Source organism: Stenella coeruleoalba, assembly GCF_951394435.1.
Source record: "Stenella coeruleoalba genome assembly, chromosome: 4".
NCBI lineage: Eukaryota > Metazoa > Chordata > Mammalia > Artiodactyla > Delphinidae > Stenella > Stenella coeruleoalba.
The window spans coordinates 61909692-61932723 of record NC_137149.1 but is presented as its reverse complement, the minus strand read 5'-3'; the positions used below and the strand labels follow the sequence as shown (position 1 = coordinate 61932723).

Below are 23032 nucleotides of genomic sequence, written 5' to 3'. Positions count from 1 at the left end.
GTGTTGCCTCCGAAGAGCTAAAAAAAAAGCATTGACTCAGTCAACTCCACGTGGTCTGTGTGTGGGCTGAGCCTTCTCTGGGCTACCACCTCCCTGGCTGGTAGCTAGACCAGGAGGAGTATACTGAAAAAAAAGTCTTTCACTAGGGAGTGGGTGTCTATATTGGAATCACATCTCTGTATGCTTACCTGTCGAGCCGCCTTCCAAATTGACATACAGTTGGCTTGGATTCCCGGTGGGTTAAATCACTTTGTTTCTTGCGTTAGCGTTAACAATTAAGATGTCACTCTCTTTTTTCTCCCATTTCTCCCTCACATCCCTATGAGAGCAATAGCAGGAGGTATCGCTACCCTTATTCTGCAGTTTACAAAAACAATACATTTGGGCGGTTAAAAGATCTGTCTACGAATATTGGATGAGTTCATGGCAGAGCTGGACTGAAAGCAAGTCAGTTCCTTGTTCATTATTCTGCCTTCTCAAGTCACCACTGTCCCTTTCAAACCAAACCAAACCCCCACTACTGACGCCCTTTGGAAAGGCATCCAAGGACATGCCATGAGGAGGATAGGGAAGGAAGAAAATCACTTTCCCCTTTTGAGATGTAATATTTTCTTTTAAATAGGAGGAGTAGTTTTTAAAAACATCGAATACCAATTTCACAGCTTCTGCTTTGAAACGGAGAAGACTATAAAAGGCTCTAGAGAGTCCTCAGGCAGAAAGGGTGACAGATAAAGGATACATAGTGTGTAGAAGTAAGAAAGTGAGTACAAACAGGGACAGTAAAGAGCCTTTGGACACCCTTAAGATTACAGAATATTTTAGCACAAAGACAGGCATATTCAGTTTGTCCCAGAGTATTTGGTCAGCTATCTGCGTTTTACACAGGAAAGAGGAGGAATGAGAGTAAGGCAGATGTCATCAGTATTCCATAGATGGCATGTCGAGAAAGCTTTCCTTCTATTAAGATTTACTGCAGGGATTTAGGAAATAATCTATGCTTCGGTACAACTGACTTCCATAGCACAGCCTTTTGTTAGTACAATGATAGAAATGAACAGGTGTTTTGACCAAATTTGTAATGCCCTTTCTGTAACTCTTTTTTACACCCAGCACAAATAGACATTTCAAAATGACATGAAAAGATTGTGGTTTCTTAGTAAATGTGTTCTTTTGCAGCCCAGAAAATAGTTTAAAAATCATGTGTTCCATTATACAGAAACCCTTGCATGCAGTTGTCACAACTGTATTTTAATGAAGACCGACTCTGTGTGTTCAGTAGCCCTATGATAGCGGTAGGTAGCTCTTGCCCCAGTCAGTCTGTGGCCTCACACTTCACATCCTTTCTCCTGGGAAACTGGGAGTACATCTGGGCATTTTTGTTACATTATTTTGCACCTTTAGACCTTCCATCTGCAGACTGGATTGACACAGTTGTCAGGATCATAAAATGTAAGGAGAGATTAAGGCTGTGTTTAGTTATCCACACAATCACTTGAAGTCCAACAGCAATTTGTGTTTACAAATTTCAACCAGTCGCTGTAGAACTAATTTCAGTCCAAATGGTCTCTATGTAGCTCTAGCCTCTCTCATCTGGACAATGGGATGAGTTAAGCTGCTTCTTCCCGTCCAGTTAATTTAAAAACTACCCTCTAACTTCCAGTTGATATAGCCATGTAAATGCGATTTGTAGAAATTCTCTGTTAAGACTTCGTTCCTGGATACATTTTGTCAAGAAGACCAACCTCACAACCAATTTCACATTTCTGTACATTTCATGAGCATGGCAATAATTAGCATTGGGACTCCAGCATCTTTCCTGTCCTTTAAGAATGAGTGTTTATCATCTGGGATACAGAAGATACTTTTTTTTTCTTTTACATATTATGTATTTCTGCTGAGCAGGAAAAACATTTTGTCAGTTGTCAGGGGCATAGCTGTGGCCCCTGGATTCCAGGGCGGAGCACACCCGGTCATAGCAAGAGTTGTGTTTCTTGGAGGGCGTCGCCTCGTTGGGCTCCATGGAGTCACTCACTGTGATGGGACTGTCTCTTGCAAAGACCTCAGTGGACTCTCTCCATAAGCAATCCACAGACATTTTAAAACAGTAACTATGACACTTTGGCCTGGATGTCTGTGTCGCATTATTGAAAATTTGTCTGCTATTTGAAGTGGCTATTTTAATTTTCAGTGCAGCGTCTACGCGGTCCACCACCGTGTATATCCCTATACTGCCGTCGTCAAAACCCACAATGATGTTCAGGTGCCTCTGGGAGAGGGCAAGAAAAGTTGGAGTTTTGTAAAGGGAGCAAGCACCGATATTTTTGCCATCGGCCAGTCTCATGACAATCAAACTGGATATCGCACCATTTTCATCCTCTTCCTCCCCGTTTCGGAAACAAATGTATACCAGGTAGCGACCGTCTCGAGACAACCTGTGCCTCCAGATGACCCCAGAGGCGTGAACCACCCGTAATTTACCGCTGTGTAAATCCAGCACGTTGATATTTTCATCTCCCCTGGAAATAATGCCTAGCTTTCCATTGGGGGAAATTTCAAAATCCTCTAGATTTTTCAGGAAGTTGTTTGGAAGTTGCACACGGCGACAGATCACTTCATCTGTCAGACTCCAGATATTCACCGTCTCGGCTGACGTGATAAACACAATGATGTCCGGACAATCGGGGATCAATTTAAAATTCACAATGGTGGTGCCGTCTTCGCAGCAGACCTTCTTGGTGATGCTTCCCGTCCAAAGACTGACTGCCAGCACCTTGCTTTTGGTCATGCCCACCACGAAGGTATTTGCAGAGGTTATGAAGGCATTCTGCAGAGTGGTCAGGATGTTGCATACCCTGTGGCCTGTGGCCAGTCTCCAAACCCTGGAGGCATTTTCCTCACAGAGAGAGACCACGAACTGGTCATTGTGGGTAATCAGCAGCTGAGATATTCTCTGCCCATTAATTCGGAAGAGGTTTTCACCGCTGCTGGTATGCCAGACGTATTGGCTGCTCTTGTCATCCGATGTCACCATGACGTCTCCAGAGGATGTCAACACACAGTGTTCAACTATTCCTTCATGCTTAAATACTGCTTCAAGGAACCCACTGCTGAAGTTCCACTTGTGAACACAATCAGAGCCATCGAGGGAGTAAATGATTTCCCCCCTAGCGGGTAACACCAGACTTTGGATGGGTTTTCCAGTCTTATCTATGTTGGACATAGCTGTGATTATATCTATGTCCCAGATAGAAAGAACACCACTGGTGGATAAAGATAGCAGCATGTTGTGATGACTGGATTTCACCAACTTGACTATGGTACCTGAGATTTCCTGTAAGCTCGCCATACACTGTCCCGTGTCCCGCCTCCAGAAAAACACGGCCGAGGTGTTTTCCATGGTTGCAATGATGCAGTCTCCATTCTTGGACAGCACAGCCGATATAAAGCGTTCGTTGTGCTTCGCTCTGAACTTTTCAGCCACCTTCCACATACCGGTATCTAAGAGCTCGATGCTGAGGGCTTTACAGATCAGAACTGCACTTTGGTCCTCTGAAAGCTCAATGCTGACCACTTCACTATCTTCTCTTCGGCAGTCAAAGTCATCGGTCAGCTGGGGGTTGGAGATGTCCTCAGTGTTCCAAACAGAAAGGCTTCCCTCACTGTCTACCATTACCATTTCCTGAGCCGTGTCCAAGATAAGAAGGAACTTCACAAACCCACCTGAAAATTCAGACGTCACCGTACATAACTTTTCTCCACTCCCTAAATGGAAGATGGTAGTGGTGTTCAGGTACTGTCCACAGAAGGCATACACGCCATCCAGAGAGCACTGGACACAGGTCACTTCGTACCAGCAGTGGAACTGGTATAGGGGCCATCCGTAGAGCAGATCGATGACAGTGACGTCCTTGCTGGCTTCGAGCCAGGCCAGAGCGTGTTTGACGGACAGTGTAAATCCATTGATGTAGGTGGAGCCGCTTCCATGCTTGGTCCCTTTGATTTCCACTTCAGACAGGAGGCAAGAATTTACATTGTCGTAAACCAACAAGGTGTTGTTTGTCGTTGCCACCACGAGATACTTTTCGTCACTGGTGAGTTTCATGCCCAGGATGACAGACTGGGCCGTCGTGATCTGCCTGAGTAGTTGACGCGTTTCCACATCCCACGTGCTGATGGAACCGTTTTCTAAAGCTGTGAGCACCGTACTGGGGTTACAGGTGGGCAGGATCTCGGTGACGTGCAGGTGACTAGATGACAAGGGAAGACGCTCCGGGCTATAGGTCACATCCATGGATGAGTGTAATGGCACGATGGAGCAGTATTTGGGCCCATCTTTGTCACATTCTAAAAGAAGGTGTCTGAGTTTGGGCAGGGAACTCACGACGGGCAGCAGTCTTTGCTGAAGCTCTGCAGAAAGGGAGCCGGGGAACGCGACGACCTTGGTTTTGATGCTGCGCAGGGTGCTCGCCAGGAACTTCAGCTCCTTCTCCTGCGAGCAGTTGTAAGCCAGCTCGATGTCCAAGAGCACCTTGTCAAACTGGCCAATTTTGATCATGGTGTAAAGCCAGCTGAAGTTCATGATGATGCCGTAGAGCAGGTCATCGGTTTTCCCGCACCTCGTCAGGTGGTGCAGGAGCTCACACATTTTCCGATGGTTGACGAAAAAGATGTCAGGCTCCAGTGGGTTGCACTGAAAGACCCAGGGCTGGTCCGGGGCCTGCCTGTCGAAGGAAGCCTGCTCCGTGAAATGCTTTTCCTCCTCAAGCAGGCTTCTGCTCTCCAAGTCAAGACAGCCATTCAGGTAGGGGTCTCCAAGGCAGAAAGCTTTCCTTCTGCCCCCTGACCAGACCCCCAGGAAATAGTCTGCCAGGATGGTATGCATTTCATGCAGGTCACTGTTATCCTGCAGATATAGCTTCTGGGCTATGAGCTGCAGGTGTCTGTTGGCCCAGACCAGGAGGGTGATGTTCTTCACGTGTCTCTCGATTAAGTATCCACTGAGCCCCTCCTTGAGCCTCGCGATGTACAGATAAGGTACCCTCAGGGGATTGCTGGGCCTGACGCTCTCGTTGAGCTCATTCATCACACTGTTGTCAAGGGCCAGCACGTCTTCCAGCTCCATTTCACTCAAACCCATTTTGGCCATGGTGATGTAACCTAGAGCCCGGGAGACGAGTTTCTGCCCACACTTCCTCTCCAGGGAGCAGAAGAGCTGCTCTATGCTTTCGTGCACGGTGACACAGAGGGAGGATTCATCGACGTCTCTGTGAGATCGCCAGTTTCTCACCTCCCTAAAGGTCAGGTTCACAAACATGGGCAATGTGCACTTGGAGAAGGCGTTGTTCACGTAAATCTGCTGGCCCGACGTGACCTTCCTCTTGACCCGCAGCAGCTGGTGTTTGAGCACCTGGCTGCACATCTTCCTGTCCCGGGGAATCAGCTCGATGTAGTTGTCTTCTTCGTGGATAAGGCACCTTAGTTTCTGTAGGATCCCATGTTTGTTGGGCAGCGTGGAGAGGACAATCCGGACGAATCGGGGAAGGTGAACCGGGAGCCACCAGAGCTTCCTGGCCTCGTGGCTCTCTGAGAGCTGCTCCAGGGCATCGAATATGACCACGAGGGGTCTCTGCAATGAAGACTCATTCAACAGGTTTATAAATAAGTCGCGGAGGTCATGGATCTTCTTAGGGTAGCTCTGAACCAGGCACCGGTAGTTCACGGCCAACTGTTCACAGACACTTAGAAGGAGAGTCCTAAGATCAGTACTCATGTCTGTGGTTCCTAGAAACCTCACGACTATGACTGGGTCAGATTCTGGTCCTGTGTCTTCATGTAGCCAGCCATAAGCCTAGAACATAAAGGTGATGTTTAGAATGGAGAGATATATTCACATGGTCACATGCAACAACACTTGCCCTCTGCAGAGATCAGCCTTCTGGTAACCCTGACCAGGCAGAAAGTACCTTAGAACCAGGAAGTGGAAAAACCTGAGATGGTCAGAGAGCTGTCAGAAGGCTCATGCACTAAAGTCTGTAGGTGAGACCCTCAGGCTCCCTCTACTAAAGGTATTAAAATGGTGATCACAGTATTCGTCAATCACAAGGCAGAATTTAGCTTGTATTCCAAAAGTTACAAAGCATTCCACAAACTGTAAACCCGAATATCTAGTATGTTTAGTTTCTCATCGCTGAATTTCCATTTCTTGGCATGGTTGTTGGCACATGGTCGGTGCTTGGTGAATATTTGTTTAATGAATAGATTAAGTAATGACCTACACATTATACTGAGTCAAATAATTTCCTTAATTGAGATCACATAAGGCTATATATGTGGCTGACCACATTTCCAGTTAATTAGAATGCAATCAAAATACTCAGCACTAAAATGATACTGATTATAATCTTGTATGATTCAGAGACACTTTACTGTGATGCTATAGGGTCATCATTATGATTATTTTTTATCATTACCATAAAAATCTATATAATGCTGGTTAAATGAGTTTTGCTGAATTTGTGCTTCATAACAGACAGTTTACTATATAACACAGGCAGTCATCAGGCCTCGTATTGTCTCTCTGTAGGGCACATGGGATTACAGTATCATGTAACAGAAGAGGAAACCAAGGCCAAAAATAGCTTGCTTGGAGTTAAATGATTACCAAGAGATGAAAATGGAGTAGAAGTCATATCTGACCTTCATTCTAGTGTTCTCTCTCTGCCACTCTCCCTTTTTAAATTGTATAGTTAAAGAGAGAAAGTATATGAGGGGGGTGCTAGGTTTAATATTTTTCTGTCTGGAAAGGTAAAGACAAAAAAGGATATGATCAAAGTATAAAACACTCCAAAGTATATTTTTAGGGAGAAAATACTATTCAGTAATCCTTGGAATTCACCGAGGATACTTCTTAGAAAAAGACATATTATTTAACACATTAAGAAGTAAGTTTATGAAACTTGTTTCCCCAATTGGTAGTTCAGGTTAACGTATGAGTAAGTTTAGAAAAGATTCATGGATGTCAGTTTCAGAATGAACTGTTAAGGAAAATAAGCAACTCGTTGTCGGTGTTTGGCCCAAATCTTTGAAGCTAATTTGGAGGAAGGTAATGTTGCCATTTTACAGCTGTCCTTCGGTGGCAAATCAGAAACAGAAGACAGTTTGTTTGTCCCTATGTGGATGGCTTATGGTGATTATATGCATCGTCCTCCCTCCTCCCAATCACGTGTTGTGGGATGTGTGATGTCTGTAAAGAATGGCCCTCTGATCATGAGCTCTTGTCCAAGGAGAAGTCGATTGCACAGGAGGTAACCTGGAGATAAACACGGGAAGCCTGTCTGCATCCTTACAAGGAACATGAGCTCACGAGAGCACAGGTTGTTGTTGGTGGGGGTGGCAGGGGGTGGGGGGAGCAGATGTTCCCCAGGAGGGAGGAGAAGCAGGCAGAGTCCAGGCAGGGGACCTGGAAATAGGCAAGCCTCCTCAGGAGAGCTGGTGGTTGGACAACATATCCGCAACAGCGAGAGCTCAGAAACCTGACTAACTGTTGCCACACTGGCCACAGGAACTGCGTATGTATACAGGCATATCAGCACACATCATGTAACTCCCATGCTAGACACACAGGGTCGCATCACATGCACATTGGCCCTCCAACCACCTTTACCCTCCCCTGCTCCACAAGGAAAAAGCCCCAGAATGAGGGTGAAATGCATACACCAATGTTTTCTCATTTGATTTCAGTTCCCCTTGTAGTGTTACTATCTTGCTTCCTTGGAATAATTCTAAAGTTTGAAGATGGATGTAAAAAGTAGTGTTCAAAGACAGACAGTCACACACGTGCACATGCACACGTTTATTTTGATGCAACATGTCCCTAAAGTGTAAGCCTGCCATTTCATTGGGTGTTCAGTTAAAGAAAGAAAGCACATCCTAACACAGGAAGAAAAACCAGCAGCTGGGCTTGGCAGATTGAGAGATTGTAAATGGGCCTTCCTAAGGACTTTGCAAGTATTGGGACTGGCCAAAAAGTTCGTTCAGGTTTTTCCATAAGTGTTACAGAAAAGCCCGAATGAACTTTTTGGCCAACCCAATAAGCTTGATACACCCGATTGTCTCCTGTGACCTTACTTTGGAACGTAATCCCCCCATAAGGTGCAACACAATTGTTCCAGTTCTTGTCCTCAAGATGACCTACCTGAAATTGTGTAGCACGTGATAAATCATGAGAATGTTCACAAAGTTAAAGAAAGATCTGTTCGTAAGAGACTGACCATGGGAAGAACAATACGAAGATTCTGAAGTAACACCAGGATAATATAAACCATCAGCCTTTTATAGCAAGTGTAACAGGAGGTTAAAACTGGTACTAGTGTCAGCCGGTTTAGACAATAGATACCGCATTCAGATAGAAGGTCTGGCCCATCTTGCAAGACTTGAAAGGGAGTTTTGAAAATTAGTTTTGCTACCTTTGATGGACTACCCACCTCCAGCCTGAAAAAGAGATTCAAGAGGCCAAGAAAAAAGTGGGAGATGAGGATGCCGTGGGCTGTATCTCTCACCACCCCACTCCCAAAGGGGAGGGCTGAGAGATGCCCACCCCTCAGTTCTAGCCTAGGGAAAGGGGCTGCAATGGACCACTTTCAGGACGCCCCCTAGGGCTTGGGAGACATGGCTATCTGTATCTGATGACATCTGAGGAATATGGAGGTTGAGTGAATGAGGCTGGCTAGCTGCTCTGATGGAGGAGTGATAAGAGAGCTGCCGTATTGGAGCTGGAGTTTCTCAGGGCAAAACAATACCTGAGTGTTTCCCATGTATCATATGTGGGCCACTGGCAAGCGTGAGCTGACGAGGGTTTCTGTCGGTTCTGTTTTCCCAGGTCTAAGGGGGTTTGCTGGGTTGTGGAGAGGCTCTTGGCAGAAAGATACTAGAAATGTGTGTTGCTGGATGCCTAGGAGCTATGGAGGTGACCAGCTAGATAGAAAAGCAATGCAGTTCCCTGTGTCACCCTAGGGAACTGTAGGTGAGAGATGCTCAGTGAGGACAAGGTGGGGGATGGGGGAGGGAAAGGACCTTTGGGAAACCATGAAAAGACCTCAGAAGAAACAGAAGTGTTAAACACCTGCCAGGACCAGAGTGCCGAACCCAGGTCAGAACAGTACTGGTCATATAAGAATGTTCTGGCCACCTTACCTTTCCTACATCCCCTAAACCACAACCCTACAGGGGTCAGAATGCAGCTGGGGTTAGGGACAGAGGGGAAGAAGTGCTGTGTGCTGAAAGAAAAGAGAAGGTGGCCGTGTCCCTATTTCCCACTGGAGGTGCCTTGTGTATGGTCGACCTCGGCTCAGGCAGGGAGATGTAGACTGAAGTTTTAATTATCATCTTCGACTGGACATAGTAATTGCTGAACTGAGATGGAGTTAATATCCAGAAGCGATTGGAGTGCTTGTCTTTGCTGAGAGTGATGAGAAGAGTTGTGAGATCTGCCCTAGTTTCTATCTAGGTGAGAACTAGCCCCATAACATGAGTTTGAACAGTAAGAGACAAAACAAAGCTATTCTAGAATTGGACCCCGTGAGTCTTATTCTTTCAGTATAACTGTTATACCAGCAAAAGAGAAACACTGAAGTATCCATTCCTAAAGGACCGATTATAATTCGGATAGTAAACACAGAAAATGGAAGTGAATTTGATCAGTTGATCTTTTCCCCAAAGTAAAATTTTTTACAAATATACATGTAAAAGAATAGGCTTTTACCTTCTTTGCTACTTCAGCTAGCAGAAGGGTCTTCCCAGTGCACGGTCCACCGTATATAACAAGAGGGTTGATGTGCCCAGTTTTGCTTGGAAGAATGTATTTATGCACGATGTTTAGAGATTCACATTTGTACTCGTAGAAGGAGGCATACGTTTTACATAGTGATGAATGCTGAAGGATTTCGTCATAGAGTGTATCCGTTTCTGTGTCAAAATTCTGTTGTACCGTGGCCTGAATTATGTCAATCATGTCCTCATAAAATTGTTTACCGAGTCCTTCTATGTAATGGTTTTCAATTTCTTGGGAATAGCCTAGTTTCATGTCACAATGAGTAACAGATGTGTACACTCTCAGATTAGATGATGCAACAATGGTAGGAATAAACTCATCCCGGAGTTTTATCAGCTTCTCTTGGGCTTCTGGGTCCCGAATAATCCTTGGTTCTGCTCCAGTTATATCCATGTATTTTCCCATCTCCGGGATTTTCACGAAACGCTCAATGTTAGCAATTTTCCTAATATAGCAAACACATTTCTTCAGGAATGCTGGAGTTTGCTTCCCTAGAGCAAAGTCAAACTCATCCTCTATAGCTGAAAGAAAATACAGCAAGGAGTTTATTGTCTAGAACAAAGATGCAACACACCCACGCTCCGAGCGCATAACTCTCAAGTCATTAGTGGTAGTTTATTTTGCTTATAGTGTGTAGCAGAGTCGTCTCTAGAATAATTTCTCAATTCCTTAATTTCCTATTTGTCTTTTCCTAAACAGCCTGGAGCCCAGAACAATGGGTTCTAAATAAAATGATTTCATTTCCTCCGCAACCTGAGGGAACATAAGCATAAGAAAGAAAGCATACCAAGCTTCTGGTTGACACTTAAGTTCCTGTTTGGCTTCCCTCCCAGACTTCAGGAGTTCTAAGAGTGGAGAGCAGGCACGGACTGGGGCCAGGAGAGAATGAGGAAGAGGCCAAGTGATGTATCTAGTCTATTGCTTCCTTCTCAGTCTCTCCTTACAACGTGGTTTCACCATTTTGTTTGAGATGCATTGTACCCCAGACAGATACGTGGAAATAAAAATATAAAAACGGGTTCAAATATACTTATGTGCTGATTTTATTTATCCATTATCCATGTCACTGTTAAATACCATTATATCCATCAGAGCAGGTACAGAAAAATGACTTAGTTTGTAGCTTTATTTCTTGTGAGAGAAACCATGTTAGGGCTTACAATACATATGTTTACATAAAAGTAAATAAGCATTCTAAATCATTTGAGGCCCCATAAGAACATTGAAAATTGGATCAGTAGTAATAAAAATATCATTTACGCATGGTTTTAGGGAAGTCAAATAAAAAATAAATAAAATAATTAAACCAATGGAAATGAATTTTAAGGCAAGCAGGCTTTTAAAATGGGCTGCCCTCCCTTCCTCCTCTGCCTTTCTGCTTTTCTTCATCCGATTGGTCTTAATTGAGCATCTACTATGTTCCAGGTACGCTGCTAGTTTCTTAGGATACAATGGTAAGAGAAAATTGAGAATGTTAAAAAAAAAACAAACCCTTATGAAGCTTACAGTCCAGTGGAGGATGGCAGACATGAATCACAGAGTCCCACAAATGTATTATGATTATTTTTAGGCCCGTGAAGGTGAATAACATGGTGCCATGAGATCAAACCCACCCGGAGGTCTAACCCACTTGGAGAAGTCAGGGGAGGCTCTCTTAAGGGGGTGACTACTGGGCTGGGATCTGGTGGAAACATGGGGGGAGGGATGGGTCTGGTCGTAACTGAGAACATCTCAATGTGCTGGCCACAACGCCGACATCGAGCAAAACCTAGAACATAGATGTATTCTCTAGAGTAACTATTAAGGAAGGTGGGAATTTTATTTTAAAATGGTGCCTTTTAGCAGAACTTCTGTGATACTGTTTTTTTCCAGTAATGATAGCAATTGATAAAAATTTGTGACTTAAGTAAAAAAGACATGTGTATAGCCACCAGTGTTGAGTGAGCTGTGCCATTCACATCAGTATTTTTTTTTTTTTTTTTTTTTTTTGCGGTACGCGGGCCTCTCACTGTTGTGGCTTCTCCCGTTGCGGAGCACAGGCTCCGGACGCGCAGGCTCAGCGGCCATGGCTCACGGGCCCAGCTGCTCCGCGGCATGTGGGATCTTCCCGGACTGGGACACGAACGCGTGTCCCTTGCATTGGCAGGCGGACTCTCAATCACTGCGCCACCAGGGAAGCCCTCACATCAGTATGTTTTACAAAGGGTTTTATTCAGGCAAGTTGGTTCAGGAGGCCAGTTAAAGGAGCTTTTGTAACATATATCTACTCTTCTTTTTATAGAAGATTAAGAACTTGTTATAATGTAGACAGGCGAAGATGTAAGAAATCTGGACATTATGAGCTCCCACAGAAAGCAGCCTTTGGCCCATCTCTTTTCCAACCATCTGGGTACAATGCTAGGGGCACACTAGGTTAGCCAGTGCTGTATACCGAGTAACATGAAGAGAAAGGAGGTGATCCACCTGTAGTATCTGTATGTAATGGATGATAATTAGAGATATGTACTGTCACCCCTGACTCCCAGAAAACAGACCAACTGTAACCTGACTTTGGTATCACCTCTATGGAAACAGAGTGCCAATCAGGCGTGTTGATCATAAATGCAACATGAAAAGAGATACAGACAAATCAAGCTGGTAGAGCCCATCCAAGCTTGGCTCAGGGGGATAAAAAGAGGCTGTATGCAAGAATGTCTGGTTGATAAATATCCCTGAATAAATGAGTCATGCGAGACAAAATCAACTCTGTAGAGTTATTTTTAGAAGCAAAGTGCATCCTCAACATTTTGGGGGACTTCTATTAATAATAATTCCTGATATTTATTTGTCAATGAATATTATAAGCGTCCCCCTTACTAGAATAATGTATTTGTTTTCTGTCTTTGCGTTTTCCTTAATATCCTAAAGTTTAACCATCACAGAACCTGATGAAGGTAAAACTAGGGGGAGATTCCCAACCCTGGCAGCTATCATTCATGAGACGTTCAGCTCTCTACTATTCCCAAGACCACTCAGTTGTGGCATTCACAGTAGGGCACTGTTTTGGAGTCTAATTTACTTCTCTTCCTTTCCTGTTATTTAAAAAGATAAAACTGGAAGTGTTGTGAAAAAATACATTCAAATATAAATAGTACACATTTCCAGGTTCTATCTGGTATGCTTAAAAATATTAAAGTACTATTGTAGCACAAACCCTGACGTTTTTGGGGGGTTTTGTTTTGTTTGTTTGTAATATGTGTCTGACTTGAGCTTTGATTGCTGATACATCCACTTCAATGATGGCTATCTTGAACAAACTCATCCCCAACCACACATACAGAGCCAGGCCACCTCCACTCACTGAGGTTCCTTTGTTTTAGAGATCTTGGTTGATTTCAGTAATCACTGAAATTTTGGGCCACTTGTTTTTTTCTCTTCCTGTGCTTTAAATTCCCGCTCTTATGTTTTAAATTCACCAATAAAGAGTGAGCCCAGTAAAAGCAAAACCCAATGTCCGCTCACTCACTCTCTCTCTCTCTCTCCCTCCCTCCCTCCCTCCCTCCCTCCCCCTCCCTCCCTCCCTCCCTCCCTCCCTCTCCCTCCCTCCGTCCCTCCCTCCGTCCCTCTCTCTCTCTCTCTCCCTCCCTCCCTCCCTCCCCCTCCCTCTCCCTCCCTCCCTCCCTCCCTCCCTCTCTTTCTCTCTCTCTCTCTCCCTCCCTCCCTCCCTCCCTCTCTCTCGCTCTCTCTCTCTCTCTGTGACCTTGCTGTGTGGCCCCAGGTGTGCTGTGTAATTGCCAGCTCCTGTGAGTAATAAGGCTTTATTTTTTCAAACTTTCCTGATGGTGATTGCCGAAGGGTATCTTGCAATCATAGAAGGAAGCATAAGGGTTGGTCCAACCACAACCTTGGTTATTGATAGGCTGGAGAGACAGGCACAAAACAAATATACTCTATTCATTTCAAAGAGTTGGCCCTTCTTCAGCAATTTTCATTGTGCAGCCATTCTCTTAAAATGAGTTTGGAATGTAAAGTAAATAAAAATTTCATGATCATGCATATCTTTAAGATGTAACCCCAAGTAGAAAATAGTCCTCGTGTAGTAGTTCGTACTACATAGTATGAGATTATTAATCTTCATATGGCTATCCATGTGGACCATGTTCTTTAGTGTGGAGAAAATTAAGAGAAAGTGTTTGCCGATGAATATTTGAACACTTGAGCTGTCTGACTCTAAGCGAAAGGATACCCTCCCCTAACTGGTGTCTCTTACATCAGGAATAGGAAAGTTTTTGCTCTTGGTGTTTTTTTCCTAATACAGCATATTTTTAAAAACTGGGTAGTTCTGCCCTTGAAGAACCAGGGCTTCTAAATGGGTCAAAAAGATCCCAAAGGAATAAGGATATATGTTAACCTGTATATTCTAAAGATAGTACTTATTCCTGCCAATTTTAGTACTTTTAGGGAGAACTAAAATAAGACCTAATTTTTTGACAGCGTCAGGAGAATGAATTTGTCAAAATTATATATAATTCCTCTGAGCTTGAAATACATATATATCCAAGGAGAATGATATCAAGTGCTTCTTCGGTTTTCACAAACGTTTTGCTACACCATTCACAAAACCAGTCTGAAAATGCAACTACTGTTGCTTTTTCTTCAATAATTCTTTACTATCAACTCTCAAAATAAATGCTACTTAACTGATTACTTTTACCCAGGCGTGTTTGTCCCCTGGAAACTGTGACTGAGATATTTCTTCAGATATGTGGTTTCCTGGGCAATTCCTCAAAGTAAAGCCTCTTTTCCACTGCTGAGAAAGGCCCACAAGTGAGTCTCTGCTCGGTAGCTGGGGAGACTTTTATTTTAAGGTTAAATTAGATCCCGCCACTCCCTTACTTCCCAACCTCCGATGGCTTCCCATCTTACCCAGTGATGGAAGAAATTGTCACAGGTATGGGAAGTCATTCTGGCTTACACATGGTTTGGCTTGACGTTTATGCTAACTACAACAGCCTGTCTTCTGGCCTGTCAAACAGGCATTGTACCTCTGATTTAACCACTAAAATCTGATTTAACCATTTAAAAATCAAAACGGAATAACTGTGGTTCAGGCATTCAAAATGGAGCCGGGTGGCCATTGGGATGTGCTTTCAGACATGTTCCTGTATCACTGAGAACTTGAATTCTCTGAGCTGTATCAGACTCAAGGATACAAGGATATTGTCGTTCTTAAAACAATATCTGCTAGCATCTGCCTAGGTCTCAAGGTCTCCCCTTGTACCTGTGCGACCACTTCAGACCCCAACCAATCCTTATTTGACAAGCATCCTGACTTCTTGTCAGCTCCAATGATGATTCTTGATAAATTACTCATGTGACGACTAACTGTAACTTTGTGATTTTTGCCTATATGAGCCTCCCCCATTTTGCAGTCAGGTGCAACACAGTTTAAGTACTTCTTAAATCTGTGTCTCTTGGGCTATAGTCCTCAGGCTCAAATAAAATTCTTTTCTATTCCTATTAGAAATTGTTTATTGATTATTTCTGTTGACAGCAGAATAAAACACAAGGTCCTTATTATGGCCTGTGCCCACCTTCTGATCTCATCTCTCCTTCTCCAAGCCTGGCTACCTTTACCTTCTTCCTGCTCCTAGAATTTGCTAAGCACATTCTTGTCTCAGGGACCTTGAACCTGGTAATCCCTCTGCCTGGAATTCTCTATTTTAGATATGGCATTGCCGGCTCTGATTCGTTCTGTCATTTGGCTCGAAAGTCATTTCCTTACCGCCTGCCCCATCTAAGTCTGGACCCCCCGCAGCCTTCATCAGTCCCTATTATCCTGTTACTGTGTTTTGTTTTATTCGTAGCACTTATCCTTTCTGAAATGATATTGTTCATTTATCTGATTGCCTATCACTTATCCCCGCTGCCCCCACTAAAAAAGTAAGTTCCAGGAGAGCAGAGACCTTGCCTTCTTTGTCATTGTTGTAGTCCCAGTGCCTGGCATATGGTGTGCACTCAATAAGTGTTTGCTGAGTGAATGAATGAGCAGCTCAACTGAGAAACAGTGGCAGAGTCTGGTCTATTATATCCAGCCTCCTCTGTGTTCTTTTAAAGTCACATTTTTGGAGAATTCCTCAAGTTAAGTAAAGGCTTATCTTTGAATAAAAAGAATACCTGCCTCCCCAGGAGATGGAAACATGTAGAAAAATTAAATTTCATCGGGCAGTAAATGCAACTAAATTTGCGGAACCATAAAAGGGAAGCGGCGAATATATCTATTATTTATCTATTCCTCAGTTTACTGAAGATGCATAAAAATTACCTGAGAACAGGTACCTCTTGGCTTGGCTGTGTTTCATTTTCCTCTTTTCATGTAACAGTTTTACAGCAACCTTAAATACCTTCTTGATCTCATCTGATATCTCTTGCCAGGTCTTCTCATTCTCAGCATTGGCAGGGGGCTGCACCTATGGAATTGTAAAAGTGAAATATTGGTCTTAAAATCATCATAGAAGACCCAGTCTTTACGAGCAAGAGCAAGTTATTTGAAAGTCTACTCTTTAAGAGCAAGTTATTTGAAAGTCTACTCTTTGCCTTATCATAATAGGTGCCTAACAGTCAGTATCTCATTTCCTCTCCCCAGTACCCTGAAAGTGATGTGCACTTGCCCAGGTGACACAACGGTGTGAATCCAAACAGGATTTGTTTGTCGGGATTTCTTAATATACCATGTATTTCCTGCTTGAGTTTTGATACAAATGTCATAACAAAATCATATCTTCACTACCCTCTAAAGAGGAGAGACAGTTAAAGGGAAGGTACTCATGTTACTATTTAATTGTCTTTAGTTGTTTCTTCCTCATTTATTTATTTATTTATTTATTTATTTTTTGCTGTACGTGGGCCTCTCACTGTTGTGGCCTCTCCCGTTGCAGAGCACAGGCTCCGGACGCACAGGCTCAGCGGCCATGGCTCACGGGCCCAGCCGCTCTGTGGCATGTGGGATCTTCCCGGACCGGGGCACGAACCCGTGTCCCCTGCATCGGCAGGTGGACTGTCAGCCACTGTGCCACCGGGGAAGCCCTCTTCCTCATTTATTTTTATGATCCTTTAGGAAATAAAATAGGAGTACCTACCAAGAAAGTAACATTTATAGAGTCTTGCTGATAATCTTATTCAAGCATTCATTTACTTAACAACAGTTTATGCAGAAATATCATGTGGGGTTTAGAGAATAATTGAAGCTTCCCTAGACGATCATGGAATCAAATGAAGAAGGAACAACTAAAGCCAATTAAATAGTAATATATGTGTAAGTTTTACAACTTTGTAAAACTGATTTCTTGAGGTATCATGTTTCTTGATATCTGCTTTACCAGCTACTACCTTTACTTCTGGCATATTTACCTAAGAGAATGGTTTGGGGTTTACCCCAATATTCATCTCCATAGTCTTGCAGATAATTACTTTGAAAAATGCATGTGAAGAAGAAGAAGAAAAATCGAGGCATCTGACATGATTTCATTTTGCATGGAGAGCATGCTTTATGCTAAATGTCAGAATGACAAAGACGCAGGGTTCTTTTTTTTTTTTAACTTTTTATTTTATATTGGAGTATGGACACAGGGTCCTTAAATGAAGAGCTGTTGCTAACCCATGGCTCTTCTCCTCTCAGAGCTGCCTGGGTGCTGAATGTATCAAGGATGTTCTCTTTGGAAGAGGGATGGATAGCTATGCCTTCTTTTAATCTCTAAAATATCTGTGCAATGAATAGTCCCACCCATTTTCTCTTCCTCCTTCGTTCAGTTTCGGGGGACACATGATTGATACATTTGGGAACCAAGTTGGAGAAGAGACAATGCTAATGTTTCCATCATATTCATGCATGACTCAACCTCACTGCAAGATTCTACATAAGGCACAAGAATATAAATTAACAATGTATGAAATGTTAAAGGAACATACTGAATTAAAAAACTAGAGACTATAAAAAACAGCTAGGCAGATTTTTAAAAGACCCCCCCCAAAAAAAATCTTTCACAAATTAAAAATATAACTCTTGAACTTGAAAACTCAAGCATGAACAGAGTGGACACAGCTGAAGAAGAAAATTGATGAACTGGATGAAAGATCTAAAATAATTTTCTGGACAGCAGCACAGAAAGATAAGGAAATTGACAATATAAAAGACAATTAAGAGACATGGAGGATACAGGTACAAATTATTATATATAGGATGGATAAACAACAAGGTCCTACTGTAAAGCACAGGGAACTATATTCAATATCTTGTGATGAACCATAATGGAAAAGAAAATGAAAAAGAATGTATGTATATGTATAACTGAATCACATTACTGTCCAGCAGAAATGAACACATTGTAAATCAACTATACTTCAATAAAATTTAAAAAAATAAAAAGCAAAAGTTAAACAAATTTAAAAAAGAGATGTGGAGAATAGACTGAGGCAATCTATTGTACATCTAATTAAAGAGCACAAAAGAAAGAACAAAAGGAATAGAGGAGGGACATTATTTGATGAGAGGATGGCTGAGAAATTTCCAAAACTGACAGAATGCATGGATTCGCAAATGTGGGAAGCACAACATACACCAGTCAGAATATATAGAGACACGTTATAGCGAAATGAGAAAAATACAAATATTTTCAGATAAACAGAATTTATCACTAATAGACCTCTGTTAATGGAACTTCTAAGAGATATACTTCATGAAGAAGGAAAAGACCCCAGCAGGAAAGTCTGAGATGCCAAAAAAGAAAGGTGGATTAAAAATTAGAAGATTTCTTAGCTTTGGATTTAGTTGTTAAAAGGAAATTTAGGGTCCAGGGCAGAATAATTTTCTGTCTACTGTGCCTTTTCTGTGGCGAAAACTACCCCTGGGTGACATAAACTGTTTAAAGTCATGGAGAGAGACATACTTCGGAGAGAAAGATAGCTTACTGCATTTTTATTGCTTTTCAGCATTTCCGATTTGGGTCTGAGGTAATAAGCTGCTGGCACCGCGTTCTCGTCCCGACAGTACCACTCTTCCAGTAACTTGGTCTCCAGCTTCGCCTCTATGGCAGCATCCAAAATCATTTCAAACTCTGACGCTTCAACTTCTCCAGGGATTCGGATGTTCCCATATTTTTCACCTAAGAGTCCCTGTGTATCACCGAGAAAGTTCAGTTTAGTGTATCATCAAGAAAGTCCATTTCAGTATTCATATCATATGGCCACTCAATAAATATTAATAAATAGATAAGAAGATACTTTGTTCTATCCATTGTCTCTTGTAATCACACTGGATACGTTTTCACATGGATTATTTCATAAGTAAAATTAGTCCATTTATATCGTAGTATAATAAATTCACATACTGAGATTGCATATCATATTAGACAAATCAAAAATACAGAATTTTGTAGCAACGAAAATTTCCCAAAGTTTACGTAACCTAACAAAGGTTGTCTATTTTGAAATTTTGTTTGTTTGTTTGTAACAAAGAAAAATGACATGCTAGACTCTATGAAATATCAAACATGTAAACTCACAAACAAAAAAAAATTGCCTTGTATAGAGTTTATAGTCTGATTCTAAGCCCCAGATTTACACAGCTACAAGTGAAAGAAGTATGAGATCGCTGAATGTGATGTCACTATAAATCACATAAAGTTTCCACTGGTAACTGGAAAAAATTCAAAATATAAACAAGGTATCATTTTCTCCCTATTGAACTGGCAAAGGAAAACACATGCTCAGCGTCATGTGGACGTGTGAGAAAATACCTCTATACAGCTGATGGTTGTGTAAATCGATCCAATATTTCTCTGAAGGGCAGTCTGGCGATATGTACTAAAAGACTTAACATACATGAGTTTTGGCAATTTTTCTTCTGGAAATCTGTCCTTAGAAAATAATTAAGGATGTACAAAATGACTTAGCATATTTATGTTGAACCTGTTTGAACAGAAAAGGGTTAAACCTAAGTGTCCAGCAAGTGGGAACATTTAAATACATTTATATATATTTCGGTAACTCTATTCAAAAGATGTGCCAAATTATGTTTTAGAACTGTATTGATGCAGAAGGATGTTTATAATATACTGTTAAGTGAAAAGGTAAGTTACAAAACAGTACATACAAGATGAATTCAATGTTGTATATATATCTTATATATATATGAGAGAGATCGTATATATTTGTAGACATAAACATACACATAGAGATTTTATAAGAATACACAGCAAGTTTACTCATGGCTATCTTTCAGTGGATGGTTTTGAATTTACTTTGGTTGTTTTATGAATTTATTGCTTTTTTATTAAAACTGTTTTTTGCAATACATTTGTATTATTTTGTAGTGAGATAAACAACAGGTATTTAAAAATTTTAAACCCGATGATGCTGTCTATCCTCGTTTGTGGAGCAACATTTTCAAGGCTCCTCTAAGTGTTTGCTTAAGCTCATGTTCTAAAAATGTGGTCCTCAGACCAGCAGCATCTGTGTTACCTGGGAATTTGTTAGGCTTGCAAGTTCTCAGGCTCATCCCCAGACCTTCTGAATCAGAAACTCTGGTCATAGGGCTGAGGAATCTCTGTTTTAGTAAGCTCTCCTGGTGCCTGAACCACTGACTTAAGCTAACAAAAATATTAGCTTATATAGCACCTGGTATTTCAATTAATCTTCCATGTCTTATCTAGTAGAAACAAGGAAGGAACATACAGAACTCTAACAAAGATCTATACTATCCAAGGCAAGTTGGTCTGCTTTATAGTATCCATGGGAAGATTTCTATTTAACTTGTGGGCATCTTCATCCTTTCCTCCTGTTGACTAGCACCTTTACCATAAACTTCCAGCCTTGTGTATCCGTTGGAAGGAGAATTGTGGTTTGGCTTCCTTAGGGGCATTTCTTACTACCTCTGCAACCCACAGTGTTCTTTTCATCTCACATAGTCAGGTGAGGGAATAAAAGTCCTGGGTAGACCTGTTTCCAAAATAAATTTGTGACCTAAACAAGATGGTAAGCCCCATGAAGGCAGAGGCCAGAACTGTTTATTCCTAGCATACAGAAAATATTAAAAAACATATTTGTTGAATAAATGAATGAACCAAGACAGAGAAAGAAATCCTTAGTGTTTGTACTATTCTTATTTGAAACTTCTTCTTTTATTCAAAGATAATATTTCAGATCTCAGCAGGTAGAGTAACAATTTGGGAAAGTACCAGTTTTGTCAGCAACCTTCACTTCAGCCCTAAATGCCAATTAAGAGCACTTTTATTGTATTTTTATTTTTTAAACATTTATTTATTTAGTTATTGGCCGCATTGGGTCTTCTTTGCTGTGTGCAGGCTTTCTCTCTAGTTGCGGCGAGCGGGGCCTACTCTTCGTTGCAGTGCACAGGCTTCTCATTGCAGTGGCTTCTCTTGTTGAGGAGCACGGGCTTCAGTAGTTGTGGTGCGTGGGCTCAGTAGTTGTGGCTCGCAGGTTCTAGAGCGCAGGCTCAGTAGTTGTGGCTCATGAGCTTAGTTGTTCCGTGGCATGTGGGATCTTCCCAGACCAGGGCTCAAAGCCGTGCCCCCTGCATTGGCAGGCGGATTCTCAACCACTGCACCACCACAGCAGTCCTAGAGCACGTTTATTTTAATCTGCATTTGTTTTGGGCTATTCTTGACAATAGGCTGTATGCAACAAAAATAATATTAATTAGAGTTGTTTTTCACTTAACAATTCCTTTTCTAAAATCTCTCCTGTTAAACTTGGGTAAATGAGCAGACATGCCCTCTTACTCTACCACAGATACAGAGGGAGATGATCTTTTTAAAGGTAGCCAGCTTGGTGACTATCCTATTCATCTTGGCTAACTCTGGATAAGGATAGTCAGCACCCTCAGTCAGAAATATCTCTCATGGGGACTTCCCTGGTGGCGCAGTAGTTAAGAATCTGCCTGCCATTGCAGGGGACTTGGGTTCAATCCCTGGTCCAGGAAGACCCCACATGCCATGGAGCAACTAAGCCCATGTGCCACAACTACTGAGCCTGCACTCTGGAGCCCAAGAGCCACAACCACTGAGCTCGTGTGCCAAACTATTGAAGCCTGCGCGCTCTAGGGCCCGTGCTCCACAACAAGAGAAGCCACTGCAATGAGAAGCCCGCGCACCGCAGCGAAGAGTAGCCCCCGCTCGCCACAACTAGAGAAAGCCCACATGCAGCAACGAAGACCCAACACAGTCAAAAAATAAAATTAAAAAATTAAAAAGAAAAATCTGTCATGAAGAGTGAGGTTTTAGTACTGGGAAGAATTATCCAGCAAACCTACCTGGGCAGGGAAGGGACTAAGTAGACTTCTAAGCAGTAGAAGTTGGACTTTTTGGAGGAATCCCCAAAGGCAAACAGTGGAGTCTGGCCACTGGGTGAAGGACTTGGTGAACAGGCAAAACATTAAATATGGGATTTAGTAATTGACAATTCTTCGTCAACAGCCAGTGAAGCCCAGGAATATGATGGACCCAGCAACCAAGATCCAGGGCAACACCAGCTGGATTTCAGGCATGAAGTGGGAAAGAGGACAAAATAGTGACTAGTGAAACAAGGTCATGTCCCAGGAAAGGACCATCATCTCTGTATTAGCAATTTACTGTTGGTTCTCCGTCTTTGCTTTGCTCTAAATAAGGCTGGTCTCAGAGTCTAGGGCAGGATCAAATTTATGGATCAATTTCTGAAATGTGCTTCATGATGACATGCACCTGGATCACCCAGGGTGTTTGTTAAAATATAAGCTACAAGATCCCTTCTCTGACTGAAGGACCACAGTGCTTGGGGAGCCCAGGAATCTGGGTTTTAAAATGCGGTTACAAATGAATCTAGAATTTGAGGTCCACTTGCTATGGGCAATGCATATGTGGTCTCATGAGTAATGGTTAGCAAGCACCAAAGGGACAGGACAGAGAACACAGCAGATCATTACAAAAAATCGAAGACTATTTAAAAATAATTATTTGAGTTGACAGCTGACACCAAATACTAGAATTATTTCATCAGTATAGTAAGGCAAAATGTTCCTTAGAGTAGAGATTATTAAAGAAGAAAAAATATCCTCATCCAATTCAAATAACAAATTATATTGAGTGCCTATTGTATAAAAAGCAATACAGAACTTCAGAAAAGTAATAATGTGAGATAGACTTAAAGTTACTTATTGGATTGTTCTCCCCA

The 23032-nt window shown here is 42.3% G+C and overlaps 1 protein-coding gene across 1 annotated transcript in view; it reads right to left on the bottom strand.

Moving 5' to 3' along the window:
- Positions 1 to 1710: 1710 nt before the first annotated feature.
- NWD2 (NACHT and WD repeat domain containing 2) overlaps positions 1711 to 23032 on the bottom strand; it is a 203043-nt gene continuing 181721 nt past the window's right edge. The window contains exons 4-7 of the mRNA XM_079920327.1: positions 18776 to 18979; positions 16134 to 16278; positions 9761 to 10350; positions 1711 to 5848 (exon numbers count right to left, since the gene is read on the bottom strand). Of these exons, the coding sequence (XP_079776453.1) occupies positions 1916 to 5848; positions 9761 to 10350; positions 16134 to 16278; positions 18776 to 18979 (4872 nt within the window). The 3' untranslated portion in view covers positions 1711 to 1915. The remainder of the gene's footprint in view (positions 5849 to 9760; positions 10351 to 16133; positions 16279 to 18775; positions 18980 to 23032) is intronic.